At 34.0% G+C, this 12,837-nt stretch overlaps 1 protein-coding gene across 1 annotated transcript; it reads right to left on the bottom strand.

The window, feature by feature from the left end:
* Positions 1-2,434: 2,434 nt before the first annotated feature.
* LOC129003834 (COMM domain-containing protein 10) lies at positions 2,435-12,545 on the bottom strand. Its single transcript, XM_054432158.1, has 4 exons — positions 12,424-12,545; positions 8,436-8,643; positions 7,199-7,357; positions 2,435-2,719 (listed from the first exon to the last, which is right to left on the bottom strand). Exons 1-4 carry the CDS (start codon positions 12,456-12,458, stop codon positions 2,528-2,530), a joined length of 594 nt encoding a protein of 197 aa, XP_054288133.1. The 5' UTR covers positions 12,459-12,545; the 3' UTR covers positions 2,435-2,527.
* Positions 12,546-12,837: the final 292 nt, after the last annotated feature.

The following is a 12,837-nucleotide window of genomic DNA, read 5'->3' as shown; positions in this document are numbered from 1 at the left end:
GTAGTGCTTGTTTAGCCCATTGAGATATAGATTATAACTGGAGTCACTACTCTCTGGTTAAACGTTAGAGAAAAACGTGCCACTGTTTTGGCTGGTTTGTTTTTGGCATTTCGTGTTGTTAGGTTGGCCGTGTGATCGGTTGGTGGGATGCTGTCAAATAATTCCAATTCATTCTAACCTAACCATACTATTTATTTGGGGTTATGTTATCCGTTATTTCAGGGACTTGTATCAAAAACTTATTTAAGTTATTGCACGTTAAAACCTCTGTATTTAAAGTTATTTTGAAACATTATAAATTGTTTTTGTTTGATAGTAAATAAATACTAACTTATTTACCTCTTTTAAAGCTATGTGGTGAAAATAGGCTAGTCAAGTTTCCTGGAGATGGTTTGGAGATATTGGTTTAGGCCAATAGCCTTATGGCATTTGATTAAATAACGACCATCGGTTTATGATCTTTATCTTTATGCTCTTGCTCGTAAAATAAACAAATAAACTTATATTGCAATCATAACGTTGAGTTGGCAGATTTTTGTTTACTATCATCAACAAAACAGGATGACGCCATCTTGATTTTGCCTCTCTAATTTGACAAGTCCCACCAACCCGATCACCCGGCCAACCTAACAAAACGAAACTCTGAAACAAAACCAGCAAAAACAGTGGTACGTTTTTAAAACACAGAGTGGTTACTCCAGTTATATTATTATAGCTCAGTGGTTTAGCCAGCCACTATAAATAATTTGAGTTGTAAACAAACATTAATACAGCATAGCTGCATTAATTTATCTTAAAATAAAACAAAAAATCTATTCTTCACAAAGCTAAATCCCAAGTGCTTAGCCATTGGTTGGAGTTTTCTTTGTGCTATGAAGACTGTACGTACACTAGGATAGGCAGTGGCACTGGTCCATAAGGACTCTGAAATAAAATCTTCCAATTTTCAAGACAAAAGTAAAAATAATAACTAACATGAATATGTTTTATACTCCTGCAGTTGAATGTACATAAACGGATCATCTTCATAAGACCCAAAAATAGATCCAAAGATAAAAAAACAAAAAAAAACTCATTACCATAAGTAGTCTAATATTTTACATTGAACTAACTTAAAACGACCTCCTTTGGATCTTGTGAACCTAGTGAGAGTCCAAAATATAAATTTATGATTCAGTAATAACAAAGATCAGAGGATCCAAAAGAAAGTATGAATTATTGCGGCTCTCAGATTGAAGGAGTTTGAATACACACCATTATCGTCCACATTCCTTGATGTTTATTTTCTTGTGTAATGTAACTTATATATTTTTAAATTTAATCTCCCTGCATGCCTATCTATACATATAAAATCCAATGTATGTATGTTTGTTTGTCCTTTATGGACTCCGAAACCGCTCGACAGATTGTAATGAAACTTTCAGTCATTTCTAAGCATTATTCAAGGATGGTTTGTGTGAAGTATGGTGCAGATCCGTCAAAAGGGCTCCGCCCCAGTGGTTCTGGAGTTTTCCATGTTAACCTTGTGAGTACTCATTTAATTAGAATTAAAGAATCTTAACGGCTGGTCCAACTAAACAATTAAATTCTGTGATTTTCAATAGCATTAAAAAGTTAATAGGTTTACCAACAGGGTGCAGCACTATTATTTTTTTAAATTTATGACAACAGGTAATTTGTAACCAAAAGGTGAGTGAGCGTAGCGAACAACCAGGTGAGTGAGCGTAGTGAACGAACTTCAACCAGGACGTGATTGAGCCATGCGAACGAGCTCATCTTGAAAGTGAACGAGCATTTGACATAAAATCACATTAGGACAGGACGACGTCTGTTGGGCCAGCTATATGTGTTGAATTTGTATATATATATTGCTTATGTTCTGTTTTCTGTTCAGGACTACTTTTTCAATAATTGGGTGAAACAGCCAACTAAGCTAAATAATTTATCTCTATTCCTACAATAGGACGTTTTTGATACAGTACGAAGTGAATGAATCTATGTATCGTGTATAGCGGAGTCGGAGATTAGTTGTCCGCTTGTCTGTCACTCTGGGTGTTCAGGTCAAAACTCGAGAACCGTTGCACTTGTAGCGTTTAAATTTTTATAGAGTGAAACTGAACGAGAAGTTTACTTGCACTGAGGTCAATAATAAATCCTAATAAATGATGGCCTATTCAAATATTGATTATACTGTTGATAGTTGGTCATAAAAGCTGATTTAAATAATTGGAATTTTATTCTCAATGAATGGCAGACAGCTGTGGCTAGTTGGAACTGGGAATCTTTTAGGCGGAACATGCAGTTAAAATTGTTACACCAATTTGATCTCATTAGTTGCTTCTTACAATGTTCTACAGTTTAACTTTTGTACAAATGAGAATATTCAAAGGAATGTTATAACATAACCCTCTTGGAAGGAATAAAGTTCACTACATTCATTATTTAAGAATAATGTTTAATAGATTATATATACAAGACAAATTATAACAGTATAAACTTTTGAGGAATGTCATATGTTGAGGATTAATCATCTTAAGGTATCTAGTTGGCTCTGAACAGCCTCAAGAGTTTCGTACAATGCAAGCATCTGTTGTTGGTTGAGGTCTAACCTCAGATGGCCGGAATCTTTCAACTTAAGCTCCACAACAGCACGAGGCTCCAACACTGGCCCATCACTGCTGCCAACCGCTGCATCCAACAACCAAGTCACACCCTCAACCTGTACCAACACAACAAACTATATTGTACCCATAAGTCTCCACAACTATATAAGCTTCACATTGAAATTGCGAATGAGCGGGAGGCCCATAGTTGGGAATGTTAGTCAAAAATTCTAAATAATTAGAAGTTATTAGTTAGTCCCGTGAATAGTAACTGATAGAAGTTATTAGTTAGTTAGTTTAAAAAGTAACTGATAGAAGTTATTAGTTAGTTGAAAAACTTACTGATAGAAAATAAAGTTAGTTTTTGTAGAAATAGGCCTAGCTCTTTGTTGGTCACTTGTTTTAAAGGATTTCATATGTAATGAAATAATGACACATCTTGGTAACTAATCTATACTATAATATGAGTAAAGTTTGCGCATAATGAAATAAAAAACGGCTCCAACGATTTTCCTCCAAATTATTAGTAATATCTTAGTTTTATGCTAAAAACAATATCCATGCCAGGCTCTGTTCTGGGACAATTTCATTTTTCATTAAAAACATTTTAATATTTTTAACATTAGTCTTATCGACTGTAAAGTAGCTATGACTGTTACGAAAATGTAAACAAATGGATTGTATCATAAGCTTGTAACAAATCATCTACAGTACAGTAGTAAATTACAAAATACAGTACAAAGGAAAAGGAATGCTATGAATTCTATGAATGCTATTGAGCATTGCTTAAATAATACATTTGGATTGTATGATATATTACTAACCAAAGGGATAATTAATTAAGACTGTTCAAAAACATTATACACTCATATTCAACTAAAAGTCTAAAGGAAAGGCCAAGGACGTTATGTAGTTTTTGAGGATGCACCGCACCGCACAAATTGGTGCGTTAATACACCATCCCGTGATTATAGTTGCGACGTTCCACGATCCCAGTGACTAACGCAATAACGGTCAACAGATAACAGATGTTTTGTACTGTATCATATTATGAGTTTGATATTGAAGCTTATTGTAGATGTTTTATAAATTGCTCTTCCACATGAAAAAGTTTGTTAGGTAAATAATTAAGGGTGATTGGATGTCTACCGAAAACAAATTGACTTTCAACTTAATTAATCATAGTAAAACTGAAAATATTTGTAGGCTTATAAGATAAGTTATATTTTTTTACCTCTTGAACAAATGAATTACCTCGAGCAATGCTCGGCCACCTGGTACTTGTGTTTTAATCAAAAATTGTTACATTTTACATTACTACAACAGAAACAAATGACTTAAAATAAAACTTGTCGTCACTGTCAGATAATGAACTTAAACTGAGGACAATGTTTTGACACTTGAGTGTATAATCACCAAACAAACATTCCCCCTTTCCCAGCCATCGGTGCTTGGGGTGTTCTTATTGGCCGTCACTGCCCTTCCACAGGCCCACTGCATACCAAAGCTACTGGACTTTGACTTTCTCTTTCCCCACCCCCCGCGTTTTTTGTCAACAAGGGCACTGACCCCTCATGACCGCACACAACCCTCACTAATCACATAAAATAAATAGCCCGTATTTGAGATACTTCCGCCTGACCAAAAATCTAACGAATATATTATCTATTCGTTAGCTATACATCTAACTAAGTAGAGGTTATTTCCAGCACTTTTTAAAAACTAACGAATAAAATAGAAGTTCGCCAAAAAACTAACAAATATTGCTATTCGTTATTCCCCAGTATGGGGAGGTCGTAGAGTAGGGTAATCTCATTAAACGAAGCTCTTAATGCAAACTTTGTTACCAAACCACGCAATAACGGCTGAACATATTTTATGTCATGAAAATGTATACACTGTCATGAATTGTTTACACTTTACGTTGTTTGTATATCACTAGTTTGTAGCCCACATATTGTACATTACCTTACATTTTTATCGAAGTTGTCTTTAATTAGGGCTAAGTGGGGTAAGTGGAACCAGGTTTTAGCATAGTTCAACTTTGACCTTACATTGCTTAAGTAATACTACACTTGTAGTAGTTGTAATTGTAACTAGTTGTTTAAGACTAACTTAAAAAAAGAAAAATAAATTCTTAAAAATAAAAATAAATAAAACAATATGATGGCAATTAAGCTGAAACTTCTCTTATCAGTTGATTGATAAGCTGTGGTTACACTTGCCCCCTGGTTCAACTTACCCCACTTCACCCTACCTTCAAACAAAGTGGAATGTAGCTTTTGATTTTACCCTTCCCAGACAATAGGTGGATATATCCGCTATCATTATGTGCATAGCGGACGTTGTAGATATCCGCCTATTACAACATCCATTGTTATAGTTGATTTTATATAACAAACAACATCAATCTTCGTAAAAACGGCCTTGTATTCAATTATATCTTCAACCGATGTACTAGGAATGTTTTTCTAAAAAAATAAAAAATGTAACAAAAAATGTTTAAAAAATAAATAAGTCCAACAAAACTATTTTGGATGTCAACTATATACAACAATCTACAAATTACAGATGTAAAAAAGATATTTTTTTATTTTGAACTAGCTGTGTACCCGTTCTACGCACGGGGATCTTATAATATTCAGTTGAAACCTTCTTATATAAAGAACAGCAGTTGGTTTGCATATTTTAAGATATGCTGGCCAAACTATTATACATAGCTTCATTTTATGTTGTTTTTTGTTGTTCCGGATCGGTATGACAATCAATAAAAGGTTAAATTACCTCTGTGTCTGCCGGTCGATCCTATAACGGTAGGCTTACTTTTATTTTTACTATCTGATCTCGTTTGCATGGCTCAATCACGTCCTGGTTGAAGTTCGTTCGCTACGCTCACTCACCTGTATGTTGGAGCTCGTTCGCTGCGCTCACTTTCCTTCAGGTTAGCTCGTTCGCTACGCTCACTTGCCTTCAGGTTAGCTCGTTCGCTACGCTCACTCGCCTCCAGGTTGCAAATTAGCTGTTGTCATAAATGTAAAAGAAATAATAGTGCTAGTGCTGCACCCTGTTGGTAATCCTTGTAACTTTAATGCTATTGAACATCACAGAACAGAACCAACTTGTTTAATTGAAACAGCTGTTAAGATTCAATAATTTCATTTCTCATAAGGTTAACATGGGCTTCCAGAAATTCCACGTCAAAAATCGACAAAAACTTGATTTTCAAGGGTTTACTGTTAAATATCTAACTGTCTCATATTCGATGAAATACGTCTAAAACCATCTCATATATGTATAGTATTTGGAAAATAAGTTTCAGGCGGGACAGTGCTATAGTTATTGAGGAGTAGTTGTAATAAAGTGCGTATTTTAGCGTTACCAAGAGAATGACAGATAGACAGACAGACAGACAGACAGACAGACAGACAGAAATTGAGATAAGGTTTGATTCGGTTTCTCTGACCTATGAAATGTAAAAATAACCAAAAAGTTCATTATTCTAAGCAATGTACAGACAAAACTCTAATTTTATTTATATAGATTAATTTTGCTGTCTGTATTACATATTATAGGCTGTCTGGGAATGGTTAATTTTTAGTTCTGTTGATTAATGTGTTAATGTTGACAAAAATATTTCACTCTAATTTTAGGCCGTATATAGAAGACTATAGGATTTGCGCTATATTATAATTTAAAACAATTTTACCAGAAAACATGCAATAGTTTTTCTCATCCATAAGGATTACATAATAAAATAGTCTATGGTGTAAGTAAGACGTAGGCTTATGTCTAGAAATAGTTCATTAATGTTTCATAAATGTCAGCCCAGTAAATAAACCTTAATAAACCATATTAGGAGAGACATTGTTTTTGACACAGTAAGGAGATTTGCAAACATAAACAAAAACATTTAGTGGACATTAGGTGTATGATGAAGTATTATTATATTGATCATATAAAGTTGTCTTATGATTGTTATGTTATAGTTTAATTTGAATGTGATAGGTTAATGTGATTTAATGATTTTTTTAAGTGAATTTTTATGTTATAGTCCAACATTTACCACTTATAAATTAATTATGAGGTGGAGGGAGGGTGGCGGTGACAGCCCGGTGTTCTAGTAAGCATGCGCGTATTCGGCTATGCGAGCTACACGTAGCTAGCCGGCGTAGCGGCAGCGCCGTAGCTTCCGTAGCTCACGTATTAATATGCCGGTGTGAACACTCATTATGAATTACATTAGGAAGCTACGTATTTCAAAAAAGTATTAATACGTCTGGCAACGCCGGTGTGAACAGTCCTTAAAGCTAAAAAACTGTTAGTATAGTTTTTATCAACCGATATCAAATATAAACTACTAAAAAATATATTTATGTGTGACGTTGATTCGCAAGGCTTTAGGGTTGCCTCAAAACTGACAGATACCATCGGGTATGTGTATATAAATAGTTTTGCTTGCATATCTGTAAAAATGTATTTAAATGTAAAACTTAATCCGAACAAACTGGCGTTCTGTAAAGACTACGGTTTCAACTGACTGACTACTAGACCCCCTTCTATGGAAGGGGTGCACTGCTAGTAAAAAAAATACAAACCTGGTTTGGATGAGTTGATTTTTGTTTCAGTGTACCAACAATGTTTTTCGCTTGATTCGTCCAAATAGAAACAAATGCACCAGCTTTGTCTTCATCCAGCTTCAAGTGATGAGTCAGCTGTTGTTGCAATATAGCTGGTTTTGTTATATTGAATGCAGCCTAAAAAAAATTGTGCTTTAGAACCTTTGACCATTGATTTACTGTAAATCTAAATTAATAATAGGCCTGACTTGGTTGAAATGAAATATTTACTATTTGAATTTGGGTTGGTATACATATTAACTTTGGAAAAAAGCAAGAAAGCCCGCACAATTTAATATACAAAAAAAAAACTGAATTTACACTGAGCCGCATTTCTTGAGCAATCATTGAAAGAGCCGATTTGCAAACTATTGAAACATAGGAAAGTCTCAAGTAGACGAAATAGAAATAAAGATTTTTTTAAATTAATAATTTGTATTATGGACAACCTAATGCGGCTATGAGTGTGAAACATTTGTAGAAAAAACTAAAAAACTAGATCAGCTTTTTAAAAATGATAAAATATTTACAAGAAATGTTGATTATATTGAACTATTTTGTACATCGTGAGTATTTCCATAATCTTTGAGTCGACTCTTTTAAAGTTACCGGAAGTTATGACTGTTATTCGATTTAAAATAACACCTGTAGTAATACTACGCAATTGCTCGAATTCGAGCAACAGGTACACTTGTATATTTTAAAGGAAAGCCCTTTGTCTAGTAAAAATTTAAGTAGGAAAAATAAGAGCCCATCCGTAAGTTACATGTGTTAGCTATCTCATTTTTTTATCAAACTAATCAAACCATTTTAAGTCTAAACTAGTTAGGTATCTCAATACAGCTAATATGATGGTAGAACTAAAACCCTAGGTTCACCCACCAGTCACTAAGTAACGGCTAAGACAATTTCATAACTCGCTAGTTTAGAGCCTGTGGTAAGCTTAGGGATCCCCTTATCAAGTACCTAAAAAATGTCTTGATGTCCAAAAGGTTGTAGAATCTACCGTTAATTGAACGACAATTAATTTTTTAATATAAATAAACCCAACATTTAATGAACATTGACGATTCTCTAATCCGCAGATTGTGGTTAAGACATCAAATGTAAAAAAGGCTTTTAAATAGATTATTGTGGCCATGTCTCGTAAAGTGGAAATATTGTGATTTTTACATAAGTTAATACTTACAGTTTAGTAAAATACAACTCAACCAACCTGTTTAAGGATAAGAGTAGAACAATCCAGTACAAGTTTCAGTTCCTTTGGGGTTATACCCAATGTAGACACGAGCTTATCCTCTTCATCCTTTGAAAATGGTTTCAAATCATCTGAATTGTTCTGAATACATTGAGAGACTCTGTTCAGAATTAGAGGAAACTTCTGTGAGTCAATGTTGTTGATCACACCAACACCGGACTGTAACCTAAGAACCAAGAAAGGTTCATTGGTTATATTTCCTTTAACTTAACATTTATTCCATATAATACTTTTGCAAGAATATAAGTTAGGCTACTATAGATTAAAATTTTAAATGAGAACATCACCAATATTAAATTAATTAAAAATTAATTCAATATTGATGTATTTATTTTAAATTGTAGGCTATACAACCCAATATTACCAGCTCTTCTTCTAGATGTAGTCAATTGTGTCACTCTCTCAATTAGGAATGGTAATTGATTTGATAAATTGCAATAGTTTAGCCTATGGTTTTGGACGATGAAGGCTACATTACGAGGAAGTCGTAAGTTTAGGTATAGGTATTTAAGTTTTGTTAGGAATAGTATTGAAAATCGGGTTTAGCCATTGTCACAGACATGTAAGGTACAGTAGAGTCCCGCAAACTCGGCGTAATGTGGACTGGAAGGGACTTTTAGCGAATTTCCCTATAGGGGATATTAGCGAATTTCTCTTTAGGGAATAAGCTATTACCGTAGGTCTCATGGTAAGACTTAGTCTCGGGACCGATTTACTTTTTCATTTTGATGTCCCTAGAAGCCAAAAACACCATCCGTTCAAATTCATATATATATGTATACAGGGTGAGTTTCTACTTAGCGTGTTAACTTCGCCAGTAGGTTCTACTCACTAAAAGGAACAAAAAAGGTCCTATAAACCCATGTCCGGTTTTCAACCGTTTGGCTGTAATAGGGGATTTTGTGTTTTTCTTATTTTATTAGACTTTGCTCCACAATTTATGTAATAAAAACTTAACCAATTACTTTAGAGAGTTATAGTTAAAATCATTGGAAAGAATATTAAATTTTCTATAAATCAAAGGTTTCATTCAAGAATTATGCCATTACATAGTCCACGTTATATCCAAAATAAAGTAAAAATGTCATTAAATTAATTAATTACGATAATTTTCATGAGCCCACTTTGACACATAAACCTTCATCTATGCAATGTTGAAATGCATAAAAAACTTGGCCATTTAATAATCTTTCAAATGATCTGCTATTCAATACTATTATTGATATAAACCACTGAGAAATTACTAATAAACTACAATAAAACACGGTTTACAGATTTTGTTTTTGCACAGTTTTACTGTTGATAATAATTACTGTATACTCCATGTTGTATTTTATTGAACAATCTGATAAGATTTGTACATTATTTTAACTTTTAAATATTTATTAAAATGATCTGAATTAATAAAATGTATAAACTCAAGGTTTTTCACATTTTCAAAGATAGTGTATTTGATTCTTAAATGCTGTAAATTAGTTTTACCTTGTGCTTTATTAAGTCAGCTTTTATTGATTTGTCATCTATAGCTAGATAACTCAGCTGCTTAAACATACCTTGTTGAGTAATTTGCTGTTTTAACTTTATATTTCCAAGTCAATTAAGAGTTTTTCAACATTTATTAAACTACTAGCTGTACCCGCGGGCTTCGCCCCGTTTAACTTCATAAGTATTCGCATGGCTCATTCACGTCCTGGTTGGAGCTCGTTTGCTGCGCTCACTTGCCTTCAGGTTAGCTCGTTCGCTACGCTAACTCGCTAACTACAGAGCCCGAAAGGGTTTTTGAGATAAGAATATGCTTTAATGTTAATCGGGAATGTGAGCTATCATCATGCCAAATTTCAGCCCAATCCGTCCAGTAGTTTATGCGTGATTGAGCAACACACACACACACACACACAAACATACACACAAACTCACAAACTTTCAGATTTATAATATTAGTAAGATGGAGTCTTTTACCAATCAAGAGTATGCTAACATGATGAATACAGTAATTATTATTAACAGTAAAAACTGTGTCAAAACAAAATCTGTAGACCGTGTTTTATTGTAGTTTATTAGTAATTTCTCAGTGGTTTATATCAATAATAGTATTGAATAGCATATCATTTGAAAGATTATTAAATGGCCAAGTTTTTTATGCATTTCAACATTGCATAGATGAAGGTTTATGTATCAAAGTGGGCTCATGAAAATTATCGTAATTAATTAATTTAATGACATTTTTACTTTATTTTGGATATAACGTGGACTATGTAATGGCATAATTCTTGAATGAAACCTTTGATTTATAGCAAATTTAATATTCTTTCCAATGATTTTAACTATAACTCTCTAAAGTAATTGGTTAAGTTTTTATTACATAAATTGTGGAGCAAAGTCTAATAAAATAAGAAAAACACAAAATCCCCTATTACAGCCAAACGGTTGAAAATCGGACATGGGTTTATATGAACTTTTTTGTTCCTTTTAGTGAGTAGAACCTACTGGCGAAGTTAACACGGTCAGTAGAAACTCACCCTGTATTTATATATATGTCCGTCAGCACGATAACTCGAGCAAAAATGATCCGATTTCGATGAAATTTGGTATAAACGTGTAAACCTATGTTTATTCAAACGAGTTCGCGAACCAGCATGGTCGGACCATGGGAACGGAGTTTTATGGGGGGATTTATGGGGTAAAAATTGGTTTTTCTCATTTTTGACCCTCAAAACATAAAATTTCCCAAATTTCTTCTAGACCATTTTGAAGAGCTTAAAAAAACAAATAATTCAGTATATTGAAGTGTTTTTGTATGGTTATTGGTTACGGATAAAATTATAAATTAAAAGTTCCCATGTTATTCTTATGGAGAATAAGTAAACTTTTGTAGTTTGCTTGTTTATGCATATATTTGGATCAAACTTGGCCAATCTATTTATTTTCTACTAAGCTATTATTAATATTTTACTAAAAAACACACTTTATTACCCTGTAGGCAGCAAACCTAGGTACTCGTTAAACCTAATGTTATTTGAATAGATTTAATTGAAAATCAAATCCAGGCAAATGGAAATTCGCTAAGTCTGCAGGTTTGCTGCGGCGGGGGTATTTTATTTATGTTACAATTCAGTATTAAGTCATCAGATATAACTTAGTACAACAACTCCTTGGTATGAGTTGCAATTGATTTGACTTTACCTGGCTTGAGTCCATGTTTAACTCGGACTAAAAAATCACTAGCTTTCTGAGCCAGGTGGTGGCCGAGTTATCAAGACTGCCGGGCTATCGAGTGCCGAGTTTGCGGGACTCTACTGTAACTTACAGAGGCAACTTATGGGACAACCATGTGCTTTCAGCTCTAGTATGTTGTGTCAGAAATATACTTGTGATGAGCGAGGAAGAGCCTGAGCGGGGAACACTGTGCGGAAATTCCTCTCATATCGTAAGTTACAGGGTCTTACTCCGTCTGAGGGTTTTTCAACTTGGTAGACAGCTTGAAAATGAATCTTTAGGTTCAAAACCTTGGTACTGTACTTTAAACCTCATGGCTGCACTTTAGAATCTGTCCTACACTGATTTGAATGAATATATCAATCGAAATATTGATTATTCGATATATCTATTATTAAATTTGGTTAGTTAGTAGGTTAACCTATCTAACCAAACTTGATATATCGGACAAAATAATCGATTTATCGAGAATTTCATTCTAATGAGTGTAGGACAGGCTACTAAAGTGCAGCCCGGATCACTGACAGTACCATAGGTATTTAACATTTTTATTTGTAAAAAACTGTGATCCAGAGGCAATTGTGTGTTTCCTGTGTGCCATTGTTTAGCCTACCTGTTTAACCAATGTGTATTAAGTTAAGTAGGCCTAGGCCTAGACTATGGATAACATAAATTAGACCTCTCCAAAGCGGGACACCTTAAAAATGTGTAAACTTAAGTCAAAACCTACCCTGGTGGAATTGATGAGGAGAAAAACGACGCCATCGTTTTGAAAAACTTATATTTTAATCATATTTTTTGCATTTTACTCAGTAGTATTATAGTAGTTAGGCCTACAATAAATGTGTATGGTGTAATGTAAACAAAAACATAAACCCATAGGTTTGTCTTCTTCTTCTTGGTCTCTGACACTATCAAGAGTTAAGTTAGTTTTAGTCTGGGATTATGGAAAATTTATCAAGTTTCCCTGTTGTAGGGATGTAGTTTGTTTTATACTTTTTCATTTTGATTGCCCCAGAGCACGGCCGCCTTTAACTACAACTACAGGCCGCGGCCTGGTAGAATTGGCAACGTTGCAAGTGGTGTTGCTCAGTGGCAGACGTCCCATAAGATAACATGGCAGACAGGTGACATCAGCTCATTA

The sequence above is a fragment of the Macrosteles quadrilineatus genome, unplaced genomic scaffold (genome assembly GCF_028750875.1).
Source record: "Macrosteles quadrilineatus isolate MER2022 unplaced genomic scaffold, UCM_ALF_1.0 Scaffold_9__3_contigs__length_116548681, whole genome shotgun sequence".
NCBI lineage: Eukaryota > Metazoa > Arthropoda > Insecta > Hemiptera > Cicadellidae > Macrosteles > Macrosteles quadrilineatus.
The sequence above is the reverse complement of the archived record's forward strand: the minus strand, read 5'-3'. Positions and strand labels throughout refer to the sequence as shown.

Excerpts from the sequence above, each read along its gene's own strand:
- LOC129003834 (XM_054432158.1), bottom strand. The coding sequence starts at position 12,458 with ATGGCGTCGTTTTTCTCCTCATCAATTCCACCAGG. Across the intron at positions 8,644-12,423 it reads TCCTCATCAATTCCACCAGG|GTTACAGTCCGGTGTTGGTG; the intron begins GTAGGTTTTGAC and ends CTTGGTTCTTAG. Across the intron at positions 2,720-7,198 it reads AATCAACTCATCCAAACCAG|GTTGAGGGTGTGACTTGGTT; the intron begins GTTTGTATTTTT and ends GTGTTGGTACAG.